General features: G+C 39.3%; 1 protein-coding gene across 1 annotated transcript in view; it reads right to left on the reverse strand.

Annotated features, from left to right (window-relative positions):
* The window catches only part of LOC146554965 (anoctamin-4-like), a 58,706-nt gene extending 46,536 nt beyond the window's left edge, over positions 1-12,170 (reverse strand). Inside the window, exons 1-2 of the mRNA XM_085253071.1 lie at positions 11,799-12,170; positions 8,949-9,023 (exon numbers count right to left, since the gene is read on the reverse strand). Of these exons, the coding sequence (XP_085109197.1) occupies positions 8,949-9,023; positions 11,799-12,024 (301 nt within the window). The 5' untranslated portion in view covers positions 12,025-12,170. The remainder of the gene's footprint in view (positions 1-8,948; positions 9,024-11,798) is intronic.
* Between the last annotated feature and the right edge of the window lie 1,112 nt (positions 12,171-13,282).

Below are 13,282 nucleotides of genomic sequence, written 5' to 3' on the forward strand. Positions count from 1 at the left end.
ATGGTGCCCTACTTTACCCTTCAATTAGGACCACAATGTACATTCTTGTACCTGCTGTTAGAACACTTGATCTATGTTGGCTTAAACTTTGGAATCAGAGATCCAATAGATCCAGATGCAGTAGATGAGCTCTGTTGTAAATAATCTGTGTTCTTTTCAATTTACTATTTAATTGTGTTCAATTTATTAAGCCTTTTTGATTACTTTGTTTTTTTGCTTTTTTTTTTATTAACCTTGACTTTATTCTATGCCTTATTCTAAAGAAATCTCTGATATGCCAATGCCATAATGCCAATGTTACGTATGTTTTTTACTCTACACAAAATAACGGGCAAATAAATGTCCTATTTTCCAAAATAAGTCTCGTTAAGGAAGGAAAAATGATAAAACTATTTCTTTACACTTCACAAACCAAACCTTAATTTTTTTTATTTCATTTTAAAAACAAATTATTAATTAAATCACAATATTATTTTTTCAATAGCAGCATCACTACCTGCTTTGCATTTTTAATCTGAACTGATATGTTGCGTTTGCTTACATGAGTGGACTGATTCTGCTGGAGGTTTCTTCCTATTAAAAGAGAGTTTTTCCTTCCCACTGTTGACAAAGTGCTTGCTCATATGACCCTCATAGGGTCATATGATTGTTGGGTTTTTCTCTGTAGGGCCCAATTTACAAAATAAAGTGCCTTGAGGTGACTGTTGTTGTGATTTGGCGCTGTATAAATAAAATTGAACTGAACTGAATAGATGAGACACATAGTACCAAATATAAAGAGCAGCAAAGTGTGTTTTTAATGTTTTGTATATTTAATATTTCTGGTATCTTTCACTGGCAGGTGGGATAAGGGAACACCTCCACCCATGCCACCTCCTGGTTTCCTGTAAAACACAAAGCCCAGCAGATTTCAGATGTACATCAGCAATGAACAAACGCAGCCCCAATCAATAGCAGAAAAGTGGAACGCCTCACAGTCTCCAGGCCCTCTGGCTCGCTCCTTGCAATGCACATTCAGCTGGAGGATAAACTGCGATGAGGAGTGACGAGATAAATCTAAGCCATACTTTATATTTCATCGAATCTTTTACACCCTCCAGTTTTCAGAGAGAATGAAAGGAGGGATTTCACAAATGAAGTGTAAGAGTGTAAGGCTGGGCATCCCCCAAAATGATGTGCTCAAGTCAGCGCTTTCAAAAACTGTGAGTAGGACTTTATTCACCCCGGGGGAGAAAACTGTAAGTGCATTACCTCTGGAAAGACAAATCTAACTCCCGTCTTTGGTTGGTGAAAATTTGACATAGTGAGATATTAATTTGGATGTAGAGCAAATACTGGAACGCATTTATGATATGGTGATGATTTATAGTTGATTTCATAGGTGTGGAATTATAATTTTTTTTAAAAAAAGACAGCCTGTAATAATGATGAAAACTTGATTTTTTTCAACTCTTTTAAAGCACAGACACCTTGTTAAAATACACTGTGTTTGTTAACTCATTACAAACATTACTGCAGTGTAACAGACATGCCCTCACACTATAGGGATTTGTTACCCCTGATCTTATTTCAGTGTATGATTTGAAATAAGGAATAGTGAAGATATGAAACAATGTGCCATGTGCAGCTCATATTACTGAAGGTGATGAAAATAGCAGGGATGGATGGATAAATTACACTGCAGTCTCTGAGATGTATCCGTTACTGATGTACAGTGTGAGGTGGACACAGGCATATGCGCACTGCAGGGCAGTGAGAATGACCCTAAGACATAGGGAGGCTATTTTATATATGTTATTTGGGCTTATATCTATGTATACTAAATCTGTTGTTTCTTGTAGGGACTTAATAAATAATATCAAGCATGTTTGCTCTAATTTTCTAAGATATTCCAGAGCAGCCCGTCTACTCGATGGCCACAAACAGAAAGAGCACCTCAGCAGTTTATATATGCATAGTTTTGTTTTAAACTTTAGAAGTGGATTAGCCTGTAAGATGGGTGTTAAATGTAAATTTTACTTTACGAACTGCTACTAGTATAATTTTGCCAATTTACATTTTTTCAAAAATCTTGTAGCTTATACCGTTTGTCTAGTTGATGCCTTCAAGCCTTAAAAAGGAATCTATTGATTTATGTGGGGAGGTATGGCTCCATTAATGCCTTTTAGAATTTGTTTACAGGCACACAGTGTTCTTTGAAGTTTTTGTATCCTGTACCTGCTTACATCTCTGCTGAATGATTTATGTGGTCAATCTACAGTGCTCCATAACCTGTAAGTGGCTCCTGGATTTTAAACTGTATTAACAAGTGCTTTGAGCCATCAATGCCATCATCTCATAAAAGTCACCCACAACGATGGGAAGGGTGGAGTGGGTGCTGTAATCTACACCTGGCGTGTATCCGAACGACCTCCAAAACTTATGTTGCCCGGGCATAGTGTGTTCTAAGCATTATCTATGTCGCAGTCATCAGAAAAAAGTTCCCCTGTGGCTCTCTGAGGAGAGAGAGCCCTAGATACACCCCCCCTCACTTCCTGATGCCCTCAGAGGTAAGAAAACAAATGCAGGTGCATTTATCTGGGCCACATGCGGCACAATGCATTAACACGTTTGAGCTTGGAGTTTACAGGAAACTACTGGTGCTTTAATTTGAACAGTGAATGGGCATGTGTCGGAAACTGCAGCAACACAGCCTAAGAAGTGCTGCACAGTTGAAGTTATACATTATATTAAATACTGTATGAATGGTTTTTATCATTTTAGGGACAATACTAAGTAAAAGGTTGGAAACACAGTTGTAGCTTTGCAAATCTATGTACAGTATTATTCTTGATAACAATAGCTGTCTTTTTCCATCAGAGTAAAAATCTTCATACAGTAAAAAATATCCATACATTCAATTCAGGGTAAAACACAATGAATGAAAATGTTCATTCTTTGCTTTTTACACTATTTCAATTTAACAACCTTATGGAAGTTAAATAAAATAAACATTAACATATGTTGAAGCATTAAGTTGAGTTCCTTGCATTGGAACTGAGGGGCCACGCCCAGCTCCTGAAAAATAGCCCCACACCATAATCTCCATCCACCAAACTTGACACTTGGAGACACAATGGTGTCAGACAGGTACCGTTGACAACTGCCAAAGCCAGACTTGTCCATCAAAGCATCATTCATCACTCCAGAGAAAACATCTCCACTGCCCTAGAGTCCAGTGGTGGCGTAGTTTCAACCGGATGCTTTCCATAGCACTTGGTTGCAGCTGTTCAGCCATTGCAACCCATTCAATGAAGCTCTATAGTCCTATACACTCTATATGTTACTGAGCTAATCTGAAGGCCACATTCAATTCAATTCAATTCAATTCAATTTTATTTATATAGCGCCAAATCACAGCAACAGGTGCCTCAAGGTGGTTTATATTGTGAGGTAGATCGTATAATAATGGATACAGAGAAAAACCCAACAATCATATGACCCCCTATGAGCAAGTACTTTGGCAACAGTGGGAAGGAAAAACTCCCTTTTAACAGGAAGAAACCTCCGGCAGAACCAGGCTCAGAGAGGGGCGGCCATCTTCTGTGACCGGTTGGGGTGAGAGGATGAAAACAGGATAAAGACATGCTGTGGAAGAGAGACAGAGATTAATAACAGATATGATTCAATGCAGAGAGGTCTGTTAATACATAGTGAGTGAGAAAGGTGACTGGAGAGGAAAAACTCAATGCATCATGGGAATCCCCCGGCAGCCTACGTCTATTGCAGCATAACCAAGGGAGGATTCAGGGTCACCTGGTCCAGCCCTAACTATATGCTTTAGCAAAAAGGAAAGTTTTAAGCCTAATCTTAAAAGTAGAGATAGTGTCTGTCTCCTGAATCCAAACTGGAAGCTGGTTCCACAGAAGAGGGGCCTGAAAACTGAAGGCTCTGCCTCCCATTCTACTTTTAAATATTGTAGGAAGAACAAGTTGGCCTGCAGTGCGAGAGCAAAGTGCTCTAATAGGGTGATATGGTACTACAAGGTCATTAAGATAAGATGGGGCCTGATTATTTAAGACCTTGTATGTGAGGAGCAGGATTTTGAATTCAATTCTGGACTTAACAGGAAGCCAATGAAGGGAAGCCAAAACAGGAGAAATATGCTCTCTCTTTCGAGTCCCTGTCAGCACTCTTGCTGCAGCATTTTGGATTAACTGAAGGCTTTTCAGCGGGTTTTTTGGACATCCTGATAATAATGAATTACAGTCGTCCAGCCTGGAAGTAATAAATGCATGAACTAGTTTTTCAGCGTCACTCTGAGACAGGATATTTCTAATTTTAGAGATGTTGCGCAAATCGAAGAACGCAGTCTTACATATTTGTTTAATATGTGCATTGAAGGACATGTCCTGGTCAAAAATGACTCCAAGGTTCCTCACAGTGTCACTGGAGGCCAAGGTAATGCCATCCAGAGTAAGAATCTGGTTAGATACCATATTTCTAAGCTTTTCAGGGCCGAGTACAATAACCTCAGTTTTATCTGAATTAAGAAGCAAAAAGTTAGAGGCCATCCAGGTCTTTATGTCTTTAAGACATTCCTGCAGTTTAACTAATTGGTGTGTGTTACCTGGCTTCATGGACAGATAGAGTTGGGTGTCATCTGCATAGCAGTGAAAATGTATGCTATGTCTTCTGATGATACTGCCAAGGGGAAGCATGTATAATGTAAACAGAATTGCTCCTAGCACTGAACCCTGTGGAACTCCATAATTAACCTCAGTGTGTGAAGAGGACTCTCCATGTATATGCACAAATTGGAGTCTGTTAGATAGATATGATACAAACCACTGCAGTGCAGTACCTGCAATGCCTACATCGTGCTCTAATCGCGCTAATAGGATATTATGGTCAACAGTATCGAACACTGCACTGAGGTCTAGCAGGACAAGCACAGAGATGAGTCCACTGTCAGAGACCATAAGAAGATCATTTGTAACCTTCACTAAAGGTTTGAACACATAAATTCTGACTCTGCAGAAAGTTGGTGACCTGAGACTTTTGGCAATACAGTGGTCCCTCGCTATAACCCGGCTCAGCTTTCACAGCATCGCTGTTTCGCGTATTTTTTGTATGCAATTTTGCATGATTTGTCAACTTATCAAATTTACATAATTTACATAAATCTTTGATCGCTAGCAGTGTGACTCTAAAGCGCTGTACTGTATGTTTGTAAGTTTTCTCCCAAACAAACACAACAATGTCGACGAAATGTTTTGCACCGTCAAAGGCATCTGCGGTAGCACCCAAAAGGCAGAGGAAGATGCTAACCGTCATTCAAAAAGTTGGACTTCTGGACATGCTAAAGGAAGGTAGAAGTTACCATATTTTCTGGATTATTAGGCGCATTAAGCGAAACAAAACAGTTAGATAAGTAAAACTTTACTCAACTCATTCTTCTTGCTTCCTCCACTTCTGTACCATTGATTCATTATTGTTGAATTATCTGGCAGCTGCTCTATTGCTATGTTCTGGACCTGAAAACAGGGTTTGATCTTTGGTTTCGTTCTATAATACTGGACTTATTTTTCTATGAAGGTTTGAACTTTGAGAGTGTTTAAACAGGAGAGAAAAGTATGAAAATGTTCATGCTTGTCTGACAAAAGTGCATAAAGTGTGTAGTGAAGGGTTTTACAGCCTTAAAACATCTATAATAGTTGTAAAAAATAAAGCTAACTACTTCGCGGATTTCCCCTATTGCGGCTTAATTTTAGAACGTAACTCCCAAGATAAATGAGGGACCACTGTACTGTAATTTCATAAGTTTTCTGCCCAACAAACACAACAATGTCGACGAAATGTTTTGGACTTCTGGACATACTAAAGGAAGGCGGAAGTAACCGTATTCTCCGGATTATTAGGTGCATTAAGTGAAACAAAAGAGTCAGACAAGTGAAACTTTACTCGACTTATTCTTCCTGCTTCCTTTGTGAACCCCAACCCTGTTTCTTTACCCAAACCTAAATTGTTTATCTAGAACAAACCATAACACCCTTTCTTCTCTTTATTCACTTTCTAGCTCACTTGATCACCATCGCTCCCTGTCCCTCTGACTGCACTGTCTCTGTTCATCTTGCTTTCTCTGACAATAAACATCTTCACTGGTCAAAACATTGGACTTCATTGGTGGTATAAAAACATACCTGTCCCTCCTCATCAATCCATCCATTTATTTATTTATTTTTTGTTCTGTTGTCCTTTATCTGGCTTCTTGTAGGCTGCTGGGTTTTAAAAATGCCACTTTATGTGGTTCTCTTCTCAGATTTTATTCAGTGCCAACAAAGACTTTTTTGGGGCCACTTACTGTATATGCTTTATATCAGCTTAATTCTTGCAAGTGAAAAGTGCTTTTAGCTGTGTCGCACTGCTTAGTTGAAGTCAGGGTGAAAAGCGATCAGTTATACAGAGGGCTGAGATGGGATGAATGGCAGAGCTGGGGATCTTTCCTCAAAGTACTGAACTTGAATTTTGTGATGACCTGATATTTTTACAAAACACCATGAATCCTCTCGGACGGCAAAATCTCACACTTCAAACTGTAAAAAAAAAAAGGATAACTTGTGTTTTTGGTTCTGGCCAGTGCAGAGCCAACCTCAGTGCAGTAGTGCTCTAAAATTTCCAGCATGACGCATTTAATGTTTTATTTCATCCTTCACTGAATCCCTACCTCAGGGTGAATATTAGCTCTGTCTATAAGCTGCACTATCCCAGTAGATTCCTACAACAATAAAGGAGGGTGGAATTGATGTGAGATTATAATCGATTAGAACGTTTAAGAACCTACGGTGATGCTGACTTGTATTTTCCTCTCGAACAAAGGCCGGAGCTTTAAAATCACAGGCAGCACAGTAAATCTTTTTGATGTCAGAGTGTGGGACGAGACTATAGATCTTTCTTTTGTGAAAACCAACAGAGTGAGTCTCAGTGGTCCAAAGCTCCCCCTCAGCAGTTCATTAGTTAGTTGTTTTTTTTGTTTTTTGTTTTTAAATTTAGCTTCTAGAGAAGAGAGGAACACCTGCATGCAGCAGCACAGTCTGAATCCCCTTGCTGTCAACAACCTATACAGTAGCTTACAGGCTAACCACACACTGTGTTAATATTCATTGAAAAAATGTCGAAAGCCAAGGCCTCAATATTCCAAATGGCAGGCAGTTGCAGTTTTGTGACAGACAGGAAAATTATGTTGAACAGCTTTGTCACCATTGTACAATTTTCCATCAAGAACCTTGGACGTACAAACAAACTTCCACGTCAGCGGAAATCTTTAATTTTTTTACTGCTTAGCAAATCCCAAGTTAAATTTCCCCTAACCCCTCTGCTGTCAGAACTCTAACAATTCATACGGGACTAAACTGCACTGATACATAATAAAAATAAAATATACAGTGGGGCAAAAAAGTATTTAGTCAGCCACCGATTGTGCAAGTTCCCCCAACTAAAATGATGACAGAGGTCAGTAATTTGCACCAGAGGTACACTTCAACTGTGAGAGACAGAATGTGAAAAAAAAATCCATGAATCCACATGGTAGGATTTGTAAAGAATTTATTCGTAAATCAGGGTGGCTGACTAAATACTTTTTTGCCCCACTGTAACACCCATTATATTGCTAAAACATTTAAAGTAAATATGCTCATTCTGTCTTCCTTTTTTTATTTATGATGATAAAAATTTTTCCCCATGTCGATTTTGCCTTTTAAAAAAAAATATTATCAAGATTGTTCTAGTGTGAGATGCAGAGAAGATGGCAGAAATTGCATGATAGACCTTGATAGGCCTGTACGTGTGTTTAATGCAGCGTCACCTGAGGACATGAACATCACAGCATTCAGTGTTCATCTCTTTTGCACAGCACTTTCAGGATCTTTTTAGGGTTTGATGGTATAGATTATGAAACAGACAATGAATTTTATACTTAAAAACACTGAATTTGTTCCACAATCTGTGAACAGCTCTTGTTTTTTGCAGATAAGTGAAACTCTGCCTGTCTAAGATGCTCTTTTTTATCCAAGCATGCTATTGATCTGTTGGCAATTAACCTAATTATTACCAAAATGTTCCTGCAGCTTTTTCTTTTTAGGGCTTACTTTTCCAGCCTTTTGTTGCCCCAACTTTTAAGAGACATGTTGCTGTCATCAAATTCAGAATGAGATCATATTTTTCATGAAAAAGTAAAATGTCTCAGTTTAAACATTTGATATGTTTTTTTTAAGTTCTATTAATAAAATACTAGTTTTGGGGTATTTGTAAATCAATCTTTGCATTCTTTTATATTTACTTTTTTGGAATTCAGGTTGTATGAATGTATTCGGTCAGTGGCCCTTAAGTCCAAAATGTTCGAGCTTGAAATAAACATTTGTGTTTGATTAAGGAGAGTGTTGTGTTGGCCTTTTCCCAGTTAAATAAAATCCAGTGATGTTTTGCAGAGTTTGGAAATGAACTTCCCTTTAGTGTAAAGCCAGTGCTTAGATTAAATAGCTCTGTGGATGGGTTTTGCCCAGCGTGCTTACAGTTTTCTTACAGTTTTCTGAAAATGTTAGGTACAAACATAAAACTGTCCACATGGACGCTTCACTTTTTTTACTACTCAGACTCAGACAATAAGAAGGAATCAAGGTAGAGAGGACACACCTGGGGAACACGTTAGAAAAGTAAAACTGAGAGGCAGAGACATAAAAACTTGACATAGATGAAAGGGAAAGTAAACATGGAGACACAACTGAGAGAGAAAAATGAAAAACTACAGAAAAAGGGCACAGAGGGATTGCACAGACATGGGGACATGACTGGTGAGACAGAATGTAAACAAACATGGAGACAAGACTAACTACATGCAGGAGATACCAAATCTCCTGACCAAACCCTCATGCTGAAGGAACCATGACACAACTCTAAAGCAGTGCACTCACCGATGGTGATCTGACTGACACAACTGTAGAAGGTTCCTGAGGAGACATTGTAGCTGCTACTGCTGGGTTCGCGATCTGTGAATGGAGAAGACATCACGTATAAGGTGAAGGCAAATATTCAGTGTAACTAAGGTAGGGTTTTTTTGTTAGCACAGGTGACCATCAGTACCATGGAGTCCCAGAGAAACATGTATCTTGCAATTTCAAATGTGCCCACTAAGCTTTTGAGCTTCTCTTTTTCCTGGGGGCTTGTGAAAATCCATGACCCAGCAGCGTTACAGGAATCAAACCCGTAATCCTGCAATGTTAGTGCCCTGATCCACATTGAGCTACACAAGGGGAGGAAACTCTTGACCTTGGCAGAGGTAGGGGAATAAAATGCATGAGTCTGGCAGCTTTATTGCCTTTGTCTACCAATTTATATAGAGGGAATAAAAGCTTTCACTGTGGTAGAACTCTGTGGATTACAGGGAGAAAACCTCTCCAAGAGCCTGATAATGTTTAAGAAATAATGCCTCGAATACCGCAAGTGATTTTCACCTTCTTTCCCTGCAGGGCAGACTGGACAAAACAAAGAGAAAATAATTAAACCCATACGAGACTGAATGGAGTAAGATTTAACTGTGAAGCATTTTGCAGTTCTTTTTTCAGTCTTTGTGACACTGACCAAAAAGATTAATGATTAACAACTTTTACATTAATTTAACTTCATTTTCTTTTTGAACTGCAACTGCTATAATAGTACAAGTTTTACCCAAGTGGCACATCTGAAACAATATTATTAATATTTAATACAATTAAAGCCACATATATAATGGAAAGCCTGTTAAATGCTATCTAGGGATGCACTAAATGTGAAAGCTTCTGTTGATACCCATAATAATAATAATCAAGAGTTCATTTGATTCTCTCTTTCATTCATCCTATTATTCCAAGGAAAAAAAACATTTTCAGCATGGAAAAAACAGAATTCTTTTTAAGTCCTTTAGCTATTCATTAATTAACTAAATAGAAAGCACAAATCACCATATGAGCTACTTACACTGCTAAATACTATTTTATTTGACAATATACAATATAAGTAAACAAGAATAAAATTATTGGCTAAGTTATGTATCTATTTACAAAAGGTTGGGGTGCTATGTAACAATAAGATAAGATATGATAAGATGAAAAGGACTTTATTGATCCCAAATGTTGTGAAATTACTGCATTATAGCATACAAAACAGGTAAAACGATGAGTTCAATACGATAAATAAAATATTGGATCAGTTGAGTCAAAAAGGTAACAAAACAATAGACTAAAGAGGACATTCAGTTAAACAGAAAATACAAAAGCACTCAGTACATCAAGTGTTGATTCAAACTGGATCCAAACAGCAACGACAATGACAAATTCCCAGAGGGCAGCTATCTAGCCAACAGCTAGCTGTTCAGTGTTTACCACAGAAATGTTCTTTTGAAGTAAGTTTTCCTACTGTTTTGTTCTTGCAGCCAAATTACATAATGGCAAAATGAACACCATGAGTTTAATGTATATGTTCTGTGTGACTGAGCGTCATGTGACCAGTAACATGATTTAAGACATGGCTTCAATGTGCATTATTATTTGATGAAAAGTAGGTGTACACTTAATGTTACAGTTTTGGTTGTAATAAAAAGGCAAACCTAACCCAACCACTCCTGCAGGTTATAGATGTGCTCATATTTTCTATTTTTTAGCACTCTCTTCATACCATCACTGACAATAAGCAACTCAACAATAATTCAGTCCAGTAGAGTACAGTGTAACTGTCAGAACTGTTATAAGACAGAGACAATTTGCACTCACAGAATCAGTCATTTAAATCTATGGGAGAACTCTGCAATAGCAAAACTGGCGATAGTGGGGAAAAAAGAAAAGAATAAAAGTTAAGCAACCTTATCTGCGCCTTTATTTGGATTAGCGCAGTTTGAAAAACTTGTGGAAGGAGGTTTTGAGGGGCTTTGTTAACCGAGGCTCCAATTAATAAGATAAACCTGACAGTGGAAACTGAAGGCCTGATGTGGAACACCAACTTTCCTCTGGGAGACAGAGGTTAAGTCATTAATCTGCCTCAGCAGAGCAGAAGACTTTCTCTGGCACTGCAGTCACCTCCTGAAAGATACCACCCAACATTTTTGCCTGGGACTGATAAATGAACACCTGAACTGCTTTTTCTCATTTAAGCACTAAGACAACTTTAAAAAAACAAACTCTAATTTCCTTTATTTTCCTATCTAACACCTACAGATGCATCAAAAAAGAGCAAATGCAGCACAGTGTAGACATTTATCACTGACTGGGAATATTTTTAAGCACACACATTCCCGTCCCGGTGTAGAGATAAAGCTGCAGGTATCATTTATTTCCAAAGCTATGGGCTTTGGAGTGAGCACACCGCTGAACAAACCATATCAGCCTCTGAGCAGCTTCCAGCCACATCATTAATTTAACATCAGATGAATGAATTACACCACAGCAAAATGTTCACTGAAAAATAGCACCCCTACTCTGAGGCAGTGTACAACAACAATCTTGTACAACATGCAATTATATTTAAAATAAAAAAGGACTAGTATGTGTTGTGGTAGTGCAGCTTTCGCTGTCTGCTCTGTGAGAATCCGTGAGGTGTTCCACTACTGTTTGTGTGCCTTGGGTCGTCCCGTGGACTCACTTTGACCACAGTGGATCACCACACCCACATTTCAGCTTGAAATCGGAGTAATTGACGATATGAACGGAAGAAACAGTGTTATTAACGCTTGCAGCTGACAGCATGCGTCGCGCTTTCTTTTTAACCTCGTGTGCTGCATTGCTTGCCCTTACCTGCGGATCCGGATGAGAGGCGCGTCGCGATAGCGCGGCGAGGACTGCGAGGACTCCCCGGGCAAACCCGCATCACCTCATCTTGACATTGCAAGCAGATGACCTGGTTGTCCTGGTTGTCTTCCACCTTGCTGCAGCCCATGTGCTCACCCCCGGCGTGGATCTTCATGCCTGTGTTGATCTTACGGACCAGTCGCATGTCGGCTCCAGCCTCATGATCCAGCATCCTCCTCACCGGCGACGATCGCACTTATTACGCATGGGTTCGGCATGAGGAGGCATCAACTTGTCCTGTACCTCAAACATCATTAACCCCACCTACTCTAACCTGTCCTCCGCACTCACCTCGGCTCCATCGTGTCAGCCTCTTTCGGCTCGTGTAAGCGGTTAGTGTTGCAGTCTTTACGCACAACTGCAGGCGTGGCTGTTTCACGTGGTTAATGAGGTCGCAGTGTCAAGTTCTTAGGGGTTATAACAGTGATACTAAAATAAATACTTAATTAAAGTCCCACAATCGATCATAGGATCAATTTAGATCCCCTCCCCCCCCCCGTAACACTGTCAGTATCTTGGACTTAGAGAATCAAAGCAGAGACCGACACCAGAACTAAACTTTTAAATGTCCAGCCAGTATCCATTAGCAGGGTGCTTGGGTTTTTATAGAGAGACAATTTGAGCTGTGACTGGTCGATCAATCGGAGGAGGACAGTGAGGATAATGTTTTGTAGGAATGACCACACAGCAGCTCAGCATGCAGAAATGAAAACTAAATAAAAAGATGAGTAATGCATGACTTTAGGTTAATCAACACACATTAATTTCAGATCTGAACCCAGAGGATGAGGCTTTGTTATATACCTCAGCCCTAAGATGTTCTAATACCAGTTGCAGCAGATGGCCCTGCCCCTCCCTGAGTCTGGTTATGCCGGAGGATTCTTCCTCTTAAAAGGGAGTTTTTCCTTCCCACTATCTACAAAGTGCTTGCCCATAGGGGGTCATATGACTTTTGGGTTTTCCTCTTTATTTATTATTGTAGGATCCAGAGGTGTGGACTCGAGTCACATGACTTGGACTCGAGTCAGACTCGAGTCATTAATTTTATGACTTTAGACTTGACTTGAAAAAATGTTCTAAGACTTGTGACTTGACTTGGACTTTTACACCAATGACTTGGGACTTGAATTGGACTTGAACCGGTTTACTTGAAAAGACTTGATATTTTACCCCAAATATAAAATCTAACATGCATATTATATAGAGATTGAAAATGTGACGTCATTCACGGGTAGAACCGCAAAGGATTCTGGGAACTCGTGGCAAGCGGTACTAGCGCACGCAGGCTTTCAATTAAAATCAGTTATACAGCGATAAAAAGAAACACAAAAATGGCAAGAAGCTGTTGTATCATTAACTGCAATAGCCGGTCGCATGACAGCCACGGGAAGCCGACGGGTAAAGAGATCGGTTGTAAATTGTTCAGCCAT

The sequence above is a fragment of the Mchenga conophoros genome, linkage group LG17, assembly GCF_057382185.1.
Source record: "Mchenga conophoros isolate Kocher_MC1m ecotype Shallow Benthic linkage group LG17, M_conophoros_male_GT1.1, whole genome shotgun sequence".
NCBI lineage: Eukaryota > Metazoa > Chordata > Actinopteri > Cichliformes > Cichlidae > Mchenga > Mchenga conophoros.